The sequence below is a fragment of the Pteropus vampyrus genome, unplaced genomic scaffold (genome assembly GCF_000151845.1).
Source record: "Pteropus vampyrus isolate Shadow unplaced genomic scaffold, Pvam_2.0 Scaffold50, whole genome shotgun sequence".
In the NCBI taxonomy this organism is placed as follows: domain Eukaryota; kingdom Metazoa; phylum Chordata; class Mammalia; order Chiroptera; family Pteropodidae; genus Pteropus; species Pteropus vampyrus.
In genome coordinates, this window is record NW_011888831.1 from 3,673,437 (window position 1) to 3,688,639 (window position 15,203).

The 15,203-nt window shown below is 31.7% G+C and overlaps 1 protein-coding gene across 1 annotated transcript in view; it reads right to left on the bottom strand.

The window, feature by feature from the left end:
• PAFAH1B1 (platelet activating factor acetylhydrolase 1b regulatory subunit 1) overlaps positions 1 to 15,203 on the bottom strand; it is a 66,241-nt gene that overhangs the window by 10,982 nt on the left and 40,056 nt on the right. Inside the window, 4 exon segments of the mRNA XM_011359836.2 lie at positions 942 to 1,189; positions 4,794 to 5,000; positions 5,902 to 5,976; positions 6,224 to 6,308. Coding sequence (XP_011358138.1) covers positions 942 to 1,189; positions 4,794 to 5,000; positions 5,902 to 5,976; positions 6,224 to 6,308 — 615 coding nt within the window.

Consider the following 15,203-nt stretch of genomic DNA (forward strand, 5'->3'; position numbering starts at 1 on the left):
CATCACTGGATAATCAGTTTATTATTAATATGGTATGTGTTTCTTATATAAAATCCAAACATTCAAATTTCATCGTGTTTAAAGAAATAACAAAACTCCTCATTCAGTGCCAGGCATTAAACCAAGATGAGTAAGTACAGGCTTCCCTCATTTTACTGTGCTTCACTTTACTGTGCTTCATAAATACAGTACTTTCATCAACATTGAGGCAAGACCCTCCCCAGAAGCACGATCACACCTTGCTGAAAAGCTCAAATGATGATTAGCATTTTTTAGCAATAAATTATTTTTAAATTAATAGACCACAGTACAGTATAAACATTAAAATTTATACGCCCTGAGAAACCAAAACATTCAGACTCGCTTTACTGTGATATTCACTTTATTGCAGCAGTGATCTGGAAATTAACCCACAATATCTCCAAATTATGCCTGTGTGCGATCTCATTTATCCTCACAACAAGCCTATAACTTAGGTATTATTACCTCTATCTTGTACATGAAACAAGTTAAAATTTCTTAATGCCATAAGTAAACAAGTAGAAACTTGAACCTAGATATCTGATTCCAAAGCCCTTTCCACAAAGGCAAACTGCCTCAGAGTAGTCTCCATGACAAAACCAGGAAAACAACCTAACAATGAGACTGTAGTATATGTGGAACATTAAAAAAGTAAGCAAGGTAATTTAGGTTCCAGTTTAAACTATACTTACTCTCTCTGAACTTCAGTTTCCCAAAGACAGGCAGATATCCTAACAGTTTTTCTTATCCAGAAATATTCGTGAAAACAAGTTAAATACTTTACATATAAAACACTAAGAGATACTCGGAACTTCATAACAGAAACAACTTGTCAACTCCTGTGGCTTATCCATGGACCATCTAGATCATATGGTCCCTCCACCGATGTAGACAATTAATTGAATGAAAGGAATATATACTCTGTTAGAAAATAATATTCTTCTCTCTGGAATGCCATATTAGAAATCAGTATCAAAATACTATTCCTCTACCCCTTACCGTGCATGGTTCTGATGCATTCAAAGCCCTGAAAATCCCATAGCTTAATGGTCATATCTGCAGAACAGGAAGCCAGAAGCTTGCCACTGTGGTCAAATGAAATATCCTGTACAGAGTCTGTATGCCCCTTAAGAGTTCGTTCAAAATCTCCAGTCTCATAATCCCACACCTGTCACATGAACAGAAAATTGGTTAATATCAACCTATCACTCCTTCGTTTCACATCTGCACTCAGCAGGCAAGTCTGGCACCTTACTAATTAAGTGATCAAGTGACAAAGGGTAACTGTTTTAGAAATAGCACATCCTGAAGTATAAATTGGTCTTTTCTTTACAGAAAAAAATTGATGGTGCAATTATTAAAATGGACCTCTCCTACCATATTATCTACTATATTACCTAATTATGCTAGTGATTAGGTATATAAAGCTATAAGACAAAGTCCCTTCCCAGGCTGGGAGTAGACAACAGATATGTAAATAAAGTACAAAAAAGAAGTTTCAGGGGGCTATGATAGGCATTTACATGTAGAAAATAAAGTCACTGATCAAGGGGTATGAATACTCAATTCTGCTAGACAAGCAGAGCTCAGATATCTAAGAGGCCAAGGAAAGACTTTGTGAGATGTTACTGTCCATGAACAGCAGATTAACAAAAGTATATGTCATTCTGATATAAAAACAAAGTCAGTCACATATTTTAAAGATAATTTTCTAACAAAAATTATGAACTATTAAGAATAATTATTATTAGGGAGCATTTGAGATATTGCTCCCTGGTATATGTTGTCAATTTGGCTCAAATAAACTCTTATAAAAATTCAAAATAAAGAATATTATTAGAAATAGACCTCAAGAACATACTAAACTTCATTCTGGTGGCCAAATACAAGTCAGAAATTTAATCTTTACATTGCTATAAAATCAAATGATTCCATTCTTCCCATAAGTTCAAATTTATCTGTAGTAGGGTATATATAAACCAATTTAAAGAAACTTAGAAAAAATGTATTTTGAAAACTTGGGAAAATATCCAACACTGGAGAATGGTTAAGATATAAAATTTGCAACTATACGGAATTTAGGACATGTATACAACATTATGTAATGAACACAAAACTACATATATGTGATAAATGCATAAAAATGAGCCTAAGAAAAATAAACTATCTTCTAAAAACTTTTAACAGAAAACTTATGAACCATTCCCAATGTAAATAACATTTTTATCATTTAAATGTTAAAGTACTTCTACAGAGAAGTGATTACTGTTTAATTTGTGTACTTTTGTTAGATTCATCCTTAAGTATTTTGTGGTTTTTTGATGCTACTGTCAATAGCCTTTTTACATTTCAATTTTCGATTATTCACTGCTAGTTTACAGAAATACAATTATGCTTTGTATATTGACCTTGTATCCTGTGATTCTGTTAAATTCAGTCATAGTTCCTAGTAGAGTCTTTGGAATTTTCTACATAGAAGATCATGTTGTCTGCAAATAAAGACGGTTTCATTTCTTCCTTTCCAATTTGTATGCCTTTTTGATTTTTCCTTCTTCCTTCCTGCACTGACTGGGCACTCCAGCACAAAGGTGAATATAAATGGTTGAGACCAGACATCCTGGCCTTGGTTCCTGATCTCAAGGGGAAGCAGTTTTCCACCATTAAGTATTTTGTTCACTGTATGTTTTTCAGATACCTTTACCTGTTACAGGTTAAGAAATCTCCCTCCCTACCTTGTTCAGTTTTTCTCACTTTTTGAAAAGTAGTTCTATCACACTGATCATTTAGAAATCACCTAGCTTTACCACAACTGAAGAAAGGTAAATATGGAAGAGGAATAGAAACAGGTTTTTTTTTTTTGCATTCTACACAATATCCAAAGAAGTAATTTATGAGGGGGAAAAAAAAAGCTTTATGTATAAAAATAAACAGAACATTGTTTATGATAGTAGATGACTAAAAATAACTTAAAAGTCTAAAGGAAGATTCATTAATGGTGCTGAAACACTGCTGACACTTAAGTACTCCCTTTAGTATCTCACCAGCATTGCTTTAAGCAGTTTCCCTGCAGTAACTCATTTAATCCTCCCTAAAGCCCTATAAGAGGTATTGTCTTCATTTTACAGATGAAGAAAAAAGAAACACAAAAAGGTTCTGCATCCATGATCACATTAATTATGAAATGGTGGAGTCAAGTACTTGAACTCAGAGTCTGTGTGCTTGACCATTAGCTATCCTAATAAAGCCTCCACATATAAATAAAACAGTTTTAAATCATTAAAAATAATGTTTCATTAGAAACAAAAAAGGGTATTTCTAAAATAAGTTTAATAAAAAGAAACAAAAACTAAATACAAGTTCTTTTTATTAATGAAACAACCATGAGTACACATTAAATAAAGACTAAATGGAAAGGAAAACTGAGTAGTTGCTGAAAGATGTGGTGATTATAGATAAAAAATTTTTAATTTCCAGTAGTAGTATTTTAAAGTTGATTCAACAGACAAATTTTAAGATGGTACATTTACAGTTCTATATGCTTTTATACCACCATTGCAAAATCAATAGTTAAGACTAGGTTTCCAACTTCTTCAAGAATTTCTACCTTCATCCCAATGCTTCATGATAGTGGTGCAGTTTTTTAGTACCCAAGACTATCATGAAATTGCTAATTTAAATGCATGTCTATATACATTTGAAAAATAGCAACATATTAGTGTATTAGGTATGTAATCATCTCAGTCTACAGAAATACATGATGCAAATATAAATTTAAGACTCTCTTCCAATGACTCTGCAGCCCACTCCATGGATCACCAGACCACATGATGGAAGGAAGCCACCAATTTAGAAACTAAAAAAACCACATAAGGAAAACAAAAAATAATGTTTACTATGAAGAACAGATTAAATATACAGTCACATATAAGTCATTCCTGCATTTTATGCTAGACTGCTGTTATATGTATAGACAATCGTAATCTACTCCTATTTTCGTAATTAAATCTCTACAAATAAAACTTAAAATCTAGAACTTAATCTGAAATAGACCTTAGAACAGAGAAATCTACCTAACTTTTATTTTATTTGTCTTTCTGCAGGTGGTTTATACAACTGTCATAGTATTGTGTCTGGATAAAAGTGAATTAGAAAAATAACCTTTTACTCTGACTAAAAAATAAAACATTAAAATGTATATGATTACTATGAAAAATATAAAAATGAAAGAAATACATAACTTATAATGTGATAAGCCCTTATATTCTCACACCCCTGGGGAGAACTACTGTTTAGTTTGGAAGCAAAGCCAATATTAACTACATTAAGGAGAGTCCAATTTAAATGAATCCTCTATTGAATTCTTTGGCTGAATATATTCGTGCCCTGAATTACTAGTGTTGTAATCCTATATTTTCATCTATCACCTCTGCTTAAAAATAAGGCACACACTTATGTCTTCATTCTCCAAGAAAAAAAATTACTCAAGCACTAGGTGACCTATTGTGTAACACTAAATTAGCGACAGTCAATTTTCTCAAATTCATTAGTGAACTTATTTGGCAGCTTGCCTCCCAGGAGCTACAATACAATTTTATTCTAATTCTGTCTTTTAAGGTTTAGAACCAATCACACATTTTCAGAGTCTCTGAGTCCCTCTTGTTCCTCTTTTGAGGTCCTCATTTTCAGGATCATTTTAGTTCTTTCGCCCAATTAAATTTAAATCCACTTTTAACAATTAGCCTATTATACAGTTTTCATTTTGAAAAAAGTACCTTAATTGTAGCATCCTCTGAAGCAGAGACCATAACACTGAACACAGGGTGGAAAATGACTCGAGTGACTGGACTCCTATGACCACTCAATGCATATTTTTCTGGTGGACGGGGAATCCATTCTTTTGGGTCTCGTTTCTGACCAAGAGGTCCGCCTGACGTAAATTCTTCTTTTGCTTCATTTAGTTTTGATTCTAGTTCCATAACCTTGAGAATGAACACACAGTTATATACATGGATATAAAAATAGCATATTTGATATTTTTAAAACCTGCCTTTATTTTGCAGCTATGTATATGCAGGATACTTTAAAAATTCCAATAATTTACAAAGCATTCATCAGATTTATTAAAAATTATCTATATTACATACCACTAAATTTTAGTAGTATGACGAAATCGAGAACTGAGGAAAATTCAGTACAATTTTGTCTTAATAACTTAACTCAAAGACAAATTTCAATTTATACCTACTGAGAGGAAAAGCAGTATACCTGTGTTAGTCCCTCTAAATCTGCTACTCTCAGTAAATTCTCTCCAAACGAGATTACATTGTACATGCTAATGATAATAATATCACAATAAAAGCTAACTTTTATTTAGCATCTATGTATTAGGTACTTTCTAAGAGCTTTTCATGAATTAACTTATGTTGTAACAAGGTTATTTACTTATTCTAACTTTTCCTACTAAAAGTATAAATTTTAGGATCAGAATATTATTTATCGCCTTCACTTTATACATAAAATAAAAGCGCAGAGATAAAAGTAACTTGTCTAAGGGTATACTTCAGTGCTCTTTTCCCAGCATCATACTGGCTCTAAGCATTCTTCTCATCTAAGTACACAAATAAGTTCTTTAGTATCAATTCCTTGGAATCAAGGTTATGTAGATTCAACCCAGCCAAAACCCTGGCTGCACAAGTTAACATGCATCAGCAATGATCTGTCTGGGTCAAAGTTTTTTTTAATGCACAGAAATGTATTTTTATTTGCTTTTTCAAGATTAAATGTAATTCTTAATGAAGAATAATTTGTTGTTAATAATTTTAAAAAGTTTATATAAAAACACTCTAAATGCAACTAATTTTAAAGAAAAAACTTAGTTACCTTCTTTTGTAATCTAATAACAGATGTCCATTTCTTTTCCAAAAGACCAGCATATTTCTTATCTAATTCTTCATTCTGGTGAAAAAAAGAGAACCTTTAAAAAAAAAATGCCTCAACTACAATTGTTCAAGCCATACAGACCATTTATTTATCTCTAAGCCCAAATATTACTAAAAATATAATACAAAAAAAGTGAAAATCAAGTTTAATGCCAAGTAAGTAACAAATGACAAGATCTGTGAATACTGGAGGTAACTGCTAATACTTGAGCAAAACCCAGTCATTAACTATACTATAAATAACTGTAAAAAGTCAAACATACCATATCTAATTCAGCTTCCTTTTTAAAAACCGAGTATGCCTCTTCATAGCCATTTGAACGAAGATAATCTGCTATAGCTCGATTTCTGAAAGAAAACAAATTCAAATAACAAAATCCCATTTCTATTTTGAAGAAATGTTTCATTTAAAAATCTCATAACATTATTTTAAGATTATTCCCTTCCAAACTATACAAGTATTTCATAAAAAGAGAACACTTCCCGCCAAAGCCTCTGAACCATTTTGCCCTGACATAGTACATCCATATATTAAATTATTCTTGAGCTTTTAGTTTTAAGTTTCTAATGTGTTGCTTACTTTATAAGCTGTGGGTACTCTATGGGTCAAGATATGACTTACATAATTAAGTGTCAGTAATCATCAATTTTGTTCATGTACATTTACCCTTCCCTTACTCCTTGTTAAGTCGATAGACACTCAAGGACTGGCAAAACTTAGTTTTGCAGGAAAGAACTGTTCCGATAAAATTATAATTAAGAAGCATTTTAATATTAGAGATAACTTTAAACCATTAAAATGGGGGGGGTAAAAGCTATAAACTTAGCATACTATCATAGAATAAGACATTCATTTAGAATTAGAAAAAACTTGAAGTGTTAAAGAAGCTGAATCAACAGGTGCCTTTTCATGCTCTCTTTATATTCTTTCAAAGAGAAAATCAGCTACCTCCCTCCTAAGGCAACCTATTCCAATATCTCCCATTATTTTTTGAGCCTTAAGTCCACTATGATACTCATAGTTGTTTGCTTGGGATTTCCTTTAAAATACTGTTAATTTAAATAACTTAAAACTTAATATATATACAAGATTAAACAAATTTTAAATATATAAGTACATAAGAAAGTGTTCTTTCTACCACTGACCCCCAATATTCAATCCCTGAGGCAATCACTTTACTAGTGTTTTGTGTTTTCTTTCAGAGATAATCTACCTATAAACATGCATTCCTGCAAAGCTGTCTAGAGATAATCAATATTTGTTTTTATAACAAACTGCAGTACACTACATATGTCTTATACAGAGTATCACATAAACTTAATATTAGTAATCACTATCGGTAGATATAAATCTGCCTTTTCTTTGATGCTTTATTCCATTTTGGAAACATGATTTTGCTACTATAAACAATGCTGCTATGACTATCTTTGTATAAACGTTGATGCCAATGCCCACCTAATGCTTTAGGAAATAAAGATGCTCTAGTAGTATTGTAAAATTGGTGACAATAAGTTTTAATTCAGTGGCATGTTGAAAAACTAAACAAACAAAAAAAAAACAGTGGAGAAAGATAATAGGGAATTAAAGCAAAGAGTAAACACTTTATGATCCAGGTAATTATTAGCATACCAAAGATTAAAGTACAGTAACTAGTGGAAGACAAGGTCAGCACATTGCATTCTTGAATAAAGGGGTTAAAGAAGCGTAAATTCAAAAATAAAATAAATAAAATAAAGAAAGGTAAATTCTTACTATTGTGAGTCTGTATCTGTGTGCTGCTCATATCTCACAGCCTGTACGTTCTGGCCTGTTCTACTACTAATAAAACTCAATTCATTAAGAAATATCTTCTTTACACAGAGCTGAAACCTACTTCTTAATTTCCTCCAAGTAATTCTACTGAGGCCTTCCAAACAATACAAAATAAGAAAGCAATGGCTCTCTTAAAATATTCCATCAAACACTGTGTTGTCAAAAGCCTGTATTACAAATCATCAACAAAAATAAATTTCTCTTTGGTGAGAATATCTCAAATAAGGGAAACAAGCTAAAATACATCATTTATTTTCTTCTTTTAATCTAAAAAACCAACAGCAAGCAAATACTGGGGGAAATGTCAAGGGTAAACGAATCGTATACAGTATTGTAAATATTTAATGTTCCAATCTAGCTCCCCTCCTATTTCAGGGTCAAGCCCTAATGCCTGAAACTGCCTGAACACACTGTACAAAGCTTACAACTCTGAAGCTCATATAACAGATAATGTGTATATGTTACATATAATATGTAATGATTATAATCCTAATGGACTTTAAAAAATTGATAAATGGTGGTATTTTTCCAGGTGAGAATATTAAAGGATAAAAATGCAAAATGATTATTCCTTTTTCTTTATTGAAAAAAAAAATTCCAACACTTTGAGATTACTGCTGCTAACCTTTTAGCATAGACTTCTCATACCATGTTTTGTCCATATGTTCACATCACCATGTACGTGTATGCATGCCTTCTTAATCAAATACCTTAACCTGTTAATTTCATTCAACATGTTGTGAAAATCTTTCCTTGTCAGTAAATATTTACATCATAGTTATTAATATTCAAACAATATTCTATTATACAGATGCACCAAATTTTACTTATGCAATCATCTATTGCTAGATGTTCAGGCTGCTTCTAACTTTTTACCATTTTAAACACTTTTCGGACATTTCAACAGCTATTGTAAAATTGCTTCCCAAGGTTGTACCAATTCATATTCCTACCAGTAGTTACGATTATCATTCCTTTACCATCTTTACTTTTCAAACATTTGGGTTAGCATTTACTTATTAAATAAACAAACAGTTGACATCCTTGAATTTTGCTTATTTAATTTTTATGAACTAGATGTTAAATTTTTAAAACTTCTACAATACAGCATGTCCTTGAATGACATCATTTCATTATAACATTATATAACTCTTGTTTATACATCAATTAGCCTATGGCAAAATTGTTTTCTTCAGTTCCAGAACCCATTGATGACATAAAGCGAAGACTTACTGTATTTCCAAATTCTATGCGGCTTAAACCCAACATCTATATTTTAAAAAGTTGTTATGTGGCAAATTAGAAAGATATAGGTAATTCCAAATGTGCATAAAACAGAACCTCAAAATAGTTGTATGTTACATTAAAACTTCTTATAAAATATTAAATTCAATTTTAAAAACAAAATTCACTGTCTCTTTTGATCCTAAAACCATCCTGTTAAATTAGGGAGAAAAGTGTATTGCCTTTATCTTACACACTGGCAGACTGATTTATCTAAGGTCATAAAACTAGCAAGTTAGTGAAATAATTTAGGAAAATAATTCCAACTGACATTTATTGAGTGGGTGGAGAAGAAACTAGCGCTCTGCACCTTCCTCCTTTAACCAGTTGTTCCATTTTTTATATATTTCCGTATACTGTATTTCTTCATAAATATTTTTAAAATGGATTTATACTGTTCTTTTAAAAGCCCTATATACACAAATCCTTGAAACCAATGACTCACTTTTAACCACTAGGCTTTTGCTTTGGTAAATGACTAGATATCGAAGACGGGAGAAAATAGTTGATTCACAAGTTTCAGGAGGATCACAGTACTATCTATTCACGTATTTACTTGAACAGGGAACACAAAAGAGGAAAGAAAAAGAGGTAAGAAAGAATATAATAAGCTCAGTTTCAAACCTTTTGACTTGAAGTAGCTATAAAATATTTAAGTGAAGATATATGATAGAAGAGGTAACTGGTAATAGTCTACTGCTGTCCTCTGATACTATTATAATAACAAATCTGTTTGTTTTCTAAATTATTCCAAGTTTATTAAAATGCCAGGATTAGATTTTAAGCATTTTAACTAACTTCCTATACTCTCTCTTCTTTTATTCCCCAGAATAATTTTGTAGCCATAACACCACACCCAAATATATACTCACATTCCTTAAATGGAAATAAGGTTTTTAAAAGTTACTCTAAATGCTATGAACTGCTAGTTAAATGATAACTCTAAAAAGGTTGCATACTGCCAACAATAAAAGCAGAATACTTAGGTTCCCAGTATCTCTCACAAATTTAAACCAGAGCAGAGGGAATTAGAGGGCATGCATTAGAGAAGACTGAGGCAGATGCTGTTTTTCACAGGTACATAAACAGGCTTACAGAGCTTAACTGACCTTTGGTTAGCAAGTGGTGCAGCTGGGACTCCAACTTGGTTCTCCTGAAGCCAAAATAATGTTAACATAGTTTCTCAAGATGTGTACTCTAACATTCTAACACTCTAAAATGTTCTGGGAATTCTAGAAATAGTTTAATTTCATTGTTTATATGAGGAGAAACGAGGGTAAGTCAAAAGTCGACAAACAGATGTTTTCTTACCAGGCCCATTAAAAGAGATACACTAAAAAAGGCTGATCTCACATATTCAGGAATTAGGAAAGCAATGGAATTAAGGTGCACTGTTCTAAAAGGCTGCAGAGGCTCAATGAATCCGGGATGCCTACAGAGTTATGAGGGCAAACCCTTAAGATAACAGAGAAAAACAGGCAGGATCAACCATGTAAGTTCACTCCATGAGGAACATAGTGTCCTGCAGTAATTATAAGACATTTTAACTATGAGATCCATTTAGAATTTGGTAAAAAATTATATTACATAAGAAACCCATGAAGAAGTCAGGCTATATGATAGGAAAGATAGCCAATATAAGTGCCATGTATTGAAAACTCTGAAACATTTACATTTTTAAATGTAAAGCATATTTTCACTATAAAACAAGAAGGGGGGAAGGAATGAGTGTTATAGTCTCAGCTTCAATACTACAGAGTATGAAAGAGGATTAAGTTATGGTCCTTTGTCTTCCAGGAACCTGTAAATCTGAGGAACAAAATGAAGTTAATAAAGTATGTGAAACCTGATTAAAGGAGAAAAATAGGATTCAATGGAAGAATCTTTTTATAAAGGCAAAATTTCAGTTGGGCCTTAAAGAAAAAAGAAAAAGTAGGCATTATACACACAGGACTGAGGGAAAGAAAGGAAATGGGAATGGTACATGATGGAGATCTCAATATATGCTTGATAAAATTCTTCACCATTCTTGGTTTTAAAACATTCCTTAACAATGGAAAGATCTTCATCAACATTAAAAAGATATCTCTTCATAAATGTTGTGAAAAAAAATCTCTCAAACCTTCAACCAAAAATATAAAGTTAATGGTAAAAGACTAGATATATTTGCATTTATGTCAAGAACAAGACAAGGATGCCTATAATCAGTACAATTACTTTAAATTGTTCCAAAAATAATCCATCTAAATAACAGATATAAATACTGAAAATGAGATTTAAATGAGAGAAATAGCTGAAAACACAAGATAGAAACAGACTGTGGACAAGCAAGGCAAGAAAAAGCAGTTTAATGAAAGTGGTATTTTTAAAAAACCTATTTATCAGATGCATACAGGCAGATTAGATGGAACAGCAACTAAATAAAGGAAGGTCATCACATAGTAAGTCAAGCCCTAAAAAATAAGAGTATCTCTTAAAATCAGGTCATAGCATAATAAGTATCTCCAGACCCTCCTAGCTAAATATAGGTTCTATTTGTTGATGGAGCAGTTTTATCCCTGCACTGAACTGCAGAATAGTCAATAATCTATAATACTGCTAATAATAGATTTATATTTTTAGAACCAGCATAGGTCAAGTCATAACATACAGCTGTCATGCCACTGTTACCTGATCAGTTACTTGTCTCTCATCCCCTTTCATCACTCTCTGATACTTAATTGCATCCCAGCCTTCAGCTGACTTCCAACCTCATACAGGAAACAGGAACTACTTAGCATATATAACTAATTTCTTAACTTCCTTATTTATGTTTGTGCTACTGCATTCCTCTTCTACAATATGTCTTTTCTTCTAATAAGATCCTTTAGAATATGGTCAAATCTTTCAATGAAATGGAATGTGATATGGCACAATAATAAAAAGGCTTTATATGAGTTCTACAGGAAGTCAACAATTTTGACCTTGATGAGAACACCTTGATTATATTTAGGGATGCCTACATTTCACTCTTGTCAACCAATGTTGAAATACATTTTTGAAACAATCAGCAATTTCTTCATTTTGCTTCAAATTCACAAATGAAATATTTGTTTTTGTTTACTGGCTTATTGTTTTGACAAGACTAATATTAACAACAAGAGAAAATACCAGTACTCCTATAATATAGGATGTCATTACTTGTTATCTGGAATGATGAGTATGATACGTTATACTAAATGAAATGTTTCAATTAAACAACCTTCAAAGAATAAAGATTAAATATAACACAACCAAGAACACTCTAATCTCCCTTTGAAAATTCATAAGACCCTTTATAATCTTCTACCTCAAGGCAATAATTAGAAACTTTAATGATCATTATATGGTAAGTGGTAATATAGGCAACATGGTTATAAGGTTCCATAATTATCAACTTTTTAAAGTTTAAAAAACAGCAAAACCTCAACACTTAGTTGGATAAAAGCAGTGTATTAAAGTCTATGTTTAAATATATATTTACTTTTATAGTTAATATAAATACATAGCTGTTTTTATAAACATAAAAACTGGAAATTGCATCCAATTCATTCACATATTTTGCTTTTGTTGCCCAGTATGAAGAAAATTCTAATTCACATGGGTAAGTAATGCAGTTAACTAGATTTAAAAAGTTCAACTTGCAGTCTCAGAATATTCTGCAATTAAACTGAATCAGAAGATATTTTAAAAAGCAGGAAATACCTGTTTGAAAGCTGAAATGTATCACTAACAAGATCTAAATATTGCTCTTATTCCTACATACAGATTCTAAAGCCAGACAAGAAATGTCCAAAACTTTAAACACTAAAATTATTTGTAATAGGATACTGCCATAATACAAGGTATTGTGTCCATTTACAACTATTCACAACATAACAATGTGCCTATGTGCCAGAGCCTTGTCAGACTGCTAACTAAAATCCATGAACATGTACATGTTGCTGCAGTGTATACTCATGTACAATTTTAAGTGTGTAGTAGGAAAGTACAGACCTTTACTTTTTTTTTAAAGGCCAGAGCAAAACCATTTTCTTCTAATCAGTGCTATACACACACATTCATACATACATAGATGTGTATGTATATATAATGTTCAAATGTATGTGCAAGAGAAACTCGAACACCTCAACTGCAGAGGTTAGTTTATTAAAGCAAAATGCAGATTTAAAATATATTACAGTATGAAAAGACATGGAAGAACCTTAAATGCATATTGCTAGGAAGTCATTCTGAAAGGTCTACATACTGTATGATTCCAACGTTCTGTTAATGACAAAATAGTACAGACAGTAAAAAGATCAGTGGTTGCCAGGGGTTCAGAGAGGGAGCGATAGACAAATATGTGGAGCACAGGGGATTTTTAGGGCAGTGAAACTATCTATAGGTAAAGCAGGATATAAGAGAAAGTCAAAGAAAATTAGTTTTACATGTGCTGGCCAGAACTATCTAACAGAAATAAAAAATTATCCAAAAAAAGCTTGAGATCTATTAGGGAGGTCAAGGCTCACCTGAGGAGGATGTGGAAAGCTGAGAAGCAATATGTTCCAGGGCAAAGGACTGTACTAGTATGGTAGAAAGGTATTCTAAGACCACACAAATGCAAGTTATTCCAGCTCAGTCATTCTTTCCCATAGCACTGTCCTCAAAGATGATCAGTAAGAAGGAAGAATGAAATATAGGATTCATGCAGATTTCCTTAAGAAGAAAAAAGTTAACAAAGCAAGTAACAAAAGACCATGTTTTAGTAAGGAAAAATAACCCCAGAAGAAGCAGAAAATTATAGATGAATACTCTATACTCTTGAAGAAACCTAAAGTAAAATAAAACCAAAAAGAGAGAAAAGGAATCCTAAAAGACACGATATGATATAACCAAATATAATAAAAGAAAATATCCCCAAATTAAAGAACATCCAAAATCTAGTTTGGTGAACATGAAGATAAGAGAAAAAATACTATGGATTGGCAGGCAGAAAAGCAAGGAGAAATATCTGGCTGACCTAAAACTTCTCCATTGCAACCTATGATGCCAAAGAATAATAAATATCTGTAGTTTTATTATTTAAAGAAAAACAAAATTCTTTTATTTACATAAAAACTACATTTACCTTATGAAATACTGAGACAATACTGTCACGAATTTTCTTTATTCCACCTTTAACCAATCTCATTCTTTTCAGAGGCAACCACTGTTAACAATTTAGTATACCTTTTCCAGTTGAACTTTATCTGTGCATCCACACAGATATAGGCACAAAAGGAATATGTAACACAGTTGAAAGGGGTTTGTAATATAAATCTATCATACCATCCTATTTAGCAACCTGATTACTTCACTTAACAATAGGGACCTGGAGTTCTTTCTACGTAATACATGTATATATGCTATATTTAATATATGCTATATTACATGTACTACATACATATTTAATATATATTAAAATATATTAAAAATACTATATTTTTAAACCACTACCTAGTATCTCATAGAATGGATGTGCCATATTTAACACATCACTACTGATGAATCAAATTTTAGGTTGTTACCAATTTCTTACCACTGAAAACAATGCAACATCCTTTTACATAGCAATTCCTAAAGAAATGTTTGCACTTGTGCTAAGAAAGCTCTTTATAAATGTAACTTAGATCAAAGACCCTATATATTTTAAAAGATATTGTGAAAATGACCTTTGAAGAAACTGTAACAATGCATACTCCCACCACCAGTGTCTGAAATAATCATTTCCCCATACCTTTGCTAGCAAAGGCAATTTTTTCATTTTGGACAACCAGTTGGAGAACAAACTGTATTTTGTTTTGTTTATAGATGATGTTAAACATTATTTCGTGTTTACTGACCAATTTTCAATTTATTTTGTGAATGGCCTTAGTAGTATCTTTTTCTCATTTTTCTACTGCTTGTGATAATTTGTAGCATTTAGGGTTTCTTTATATACTCTAGATGTCACTCTTTTGTTACATGTGTTGCAAATATTTTCCCCATTTAGTCATTTGTATTTTAATTTTATTTGAGGTCTTTCTTCACACAGAAATTTCTATATGAAGTCAAATTTAATTCTGATAAGTCAAATTTAGCACTTTTTCTTTTGGTTTCCACATTTA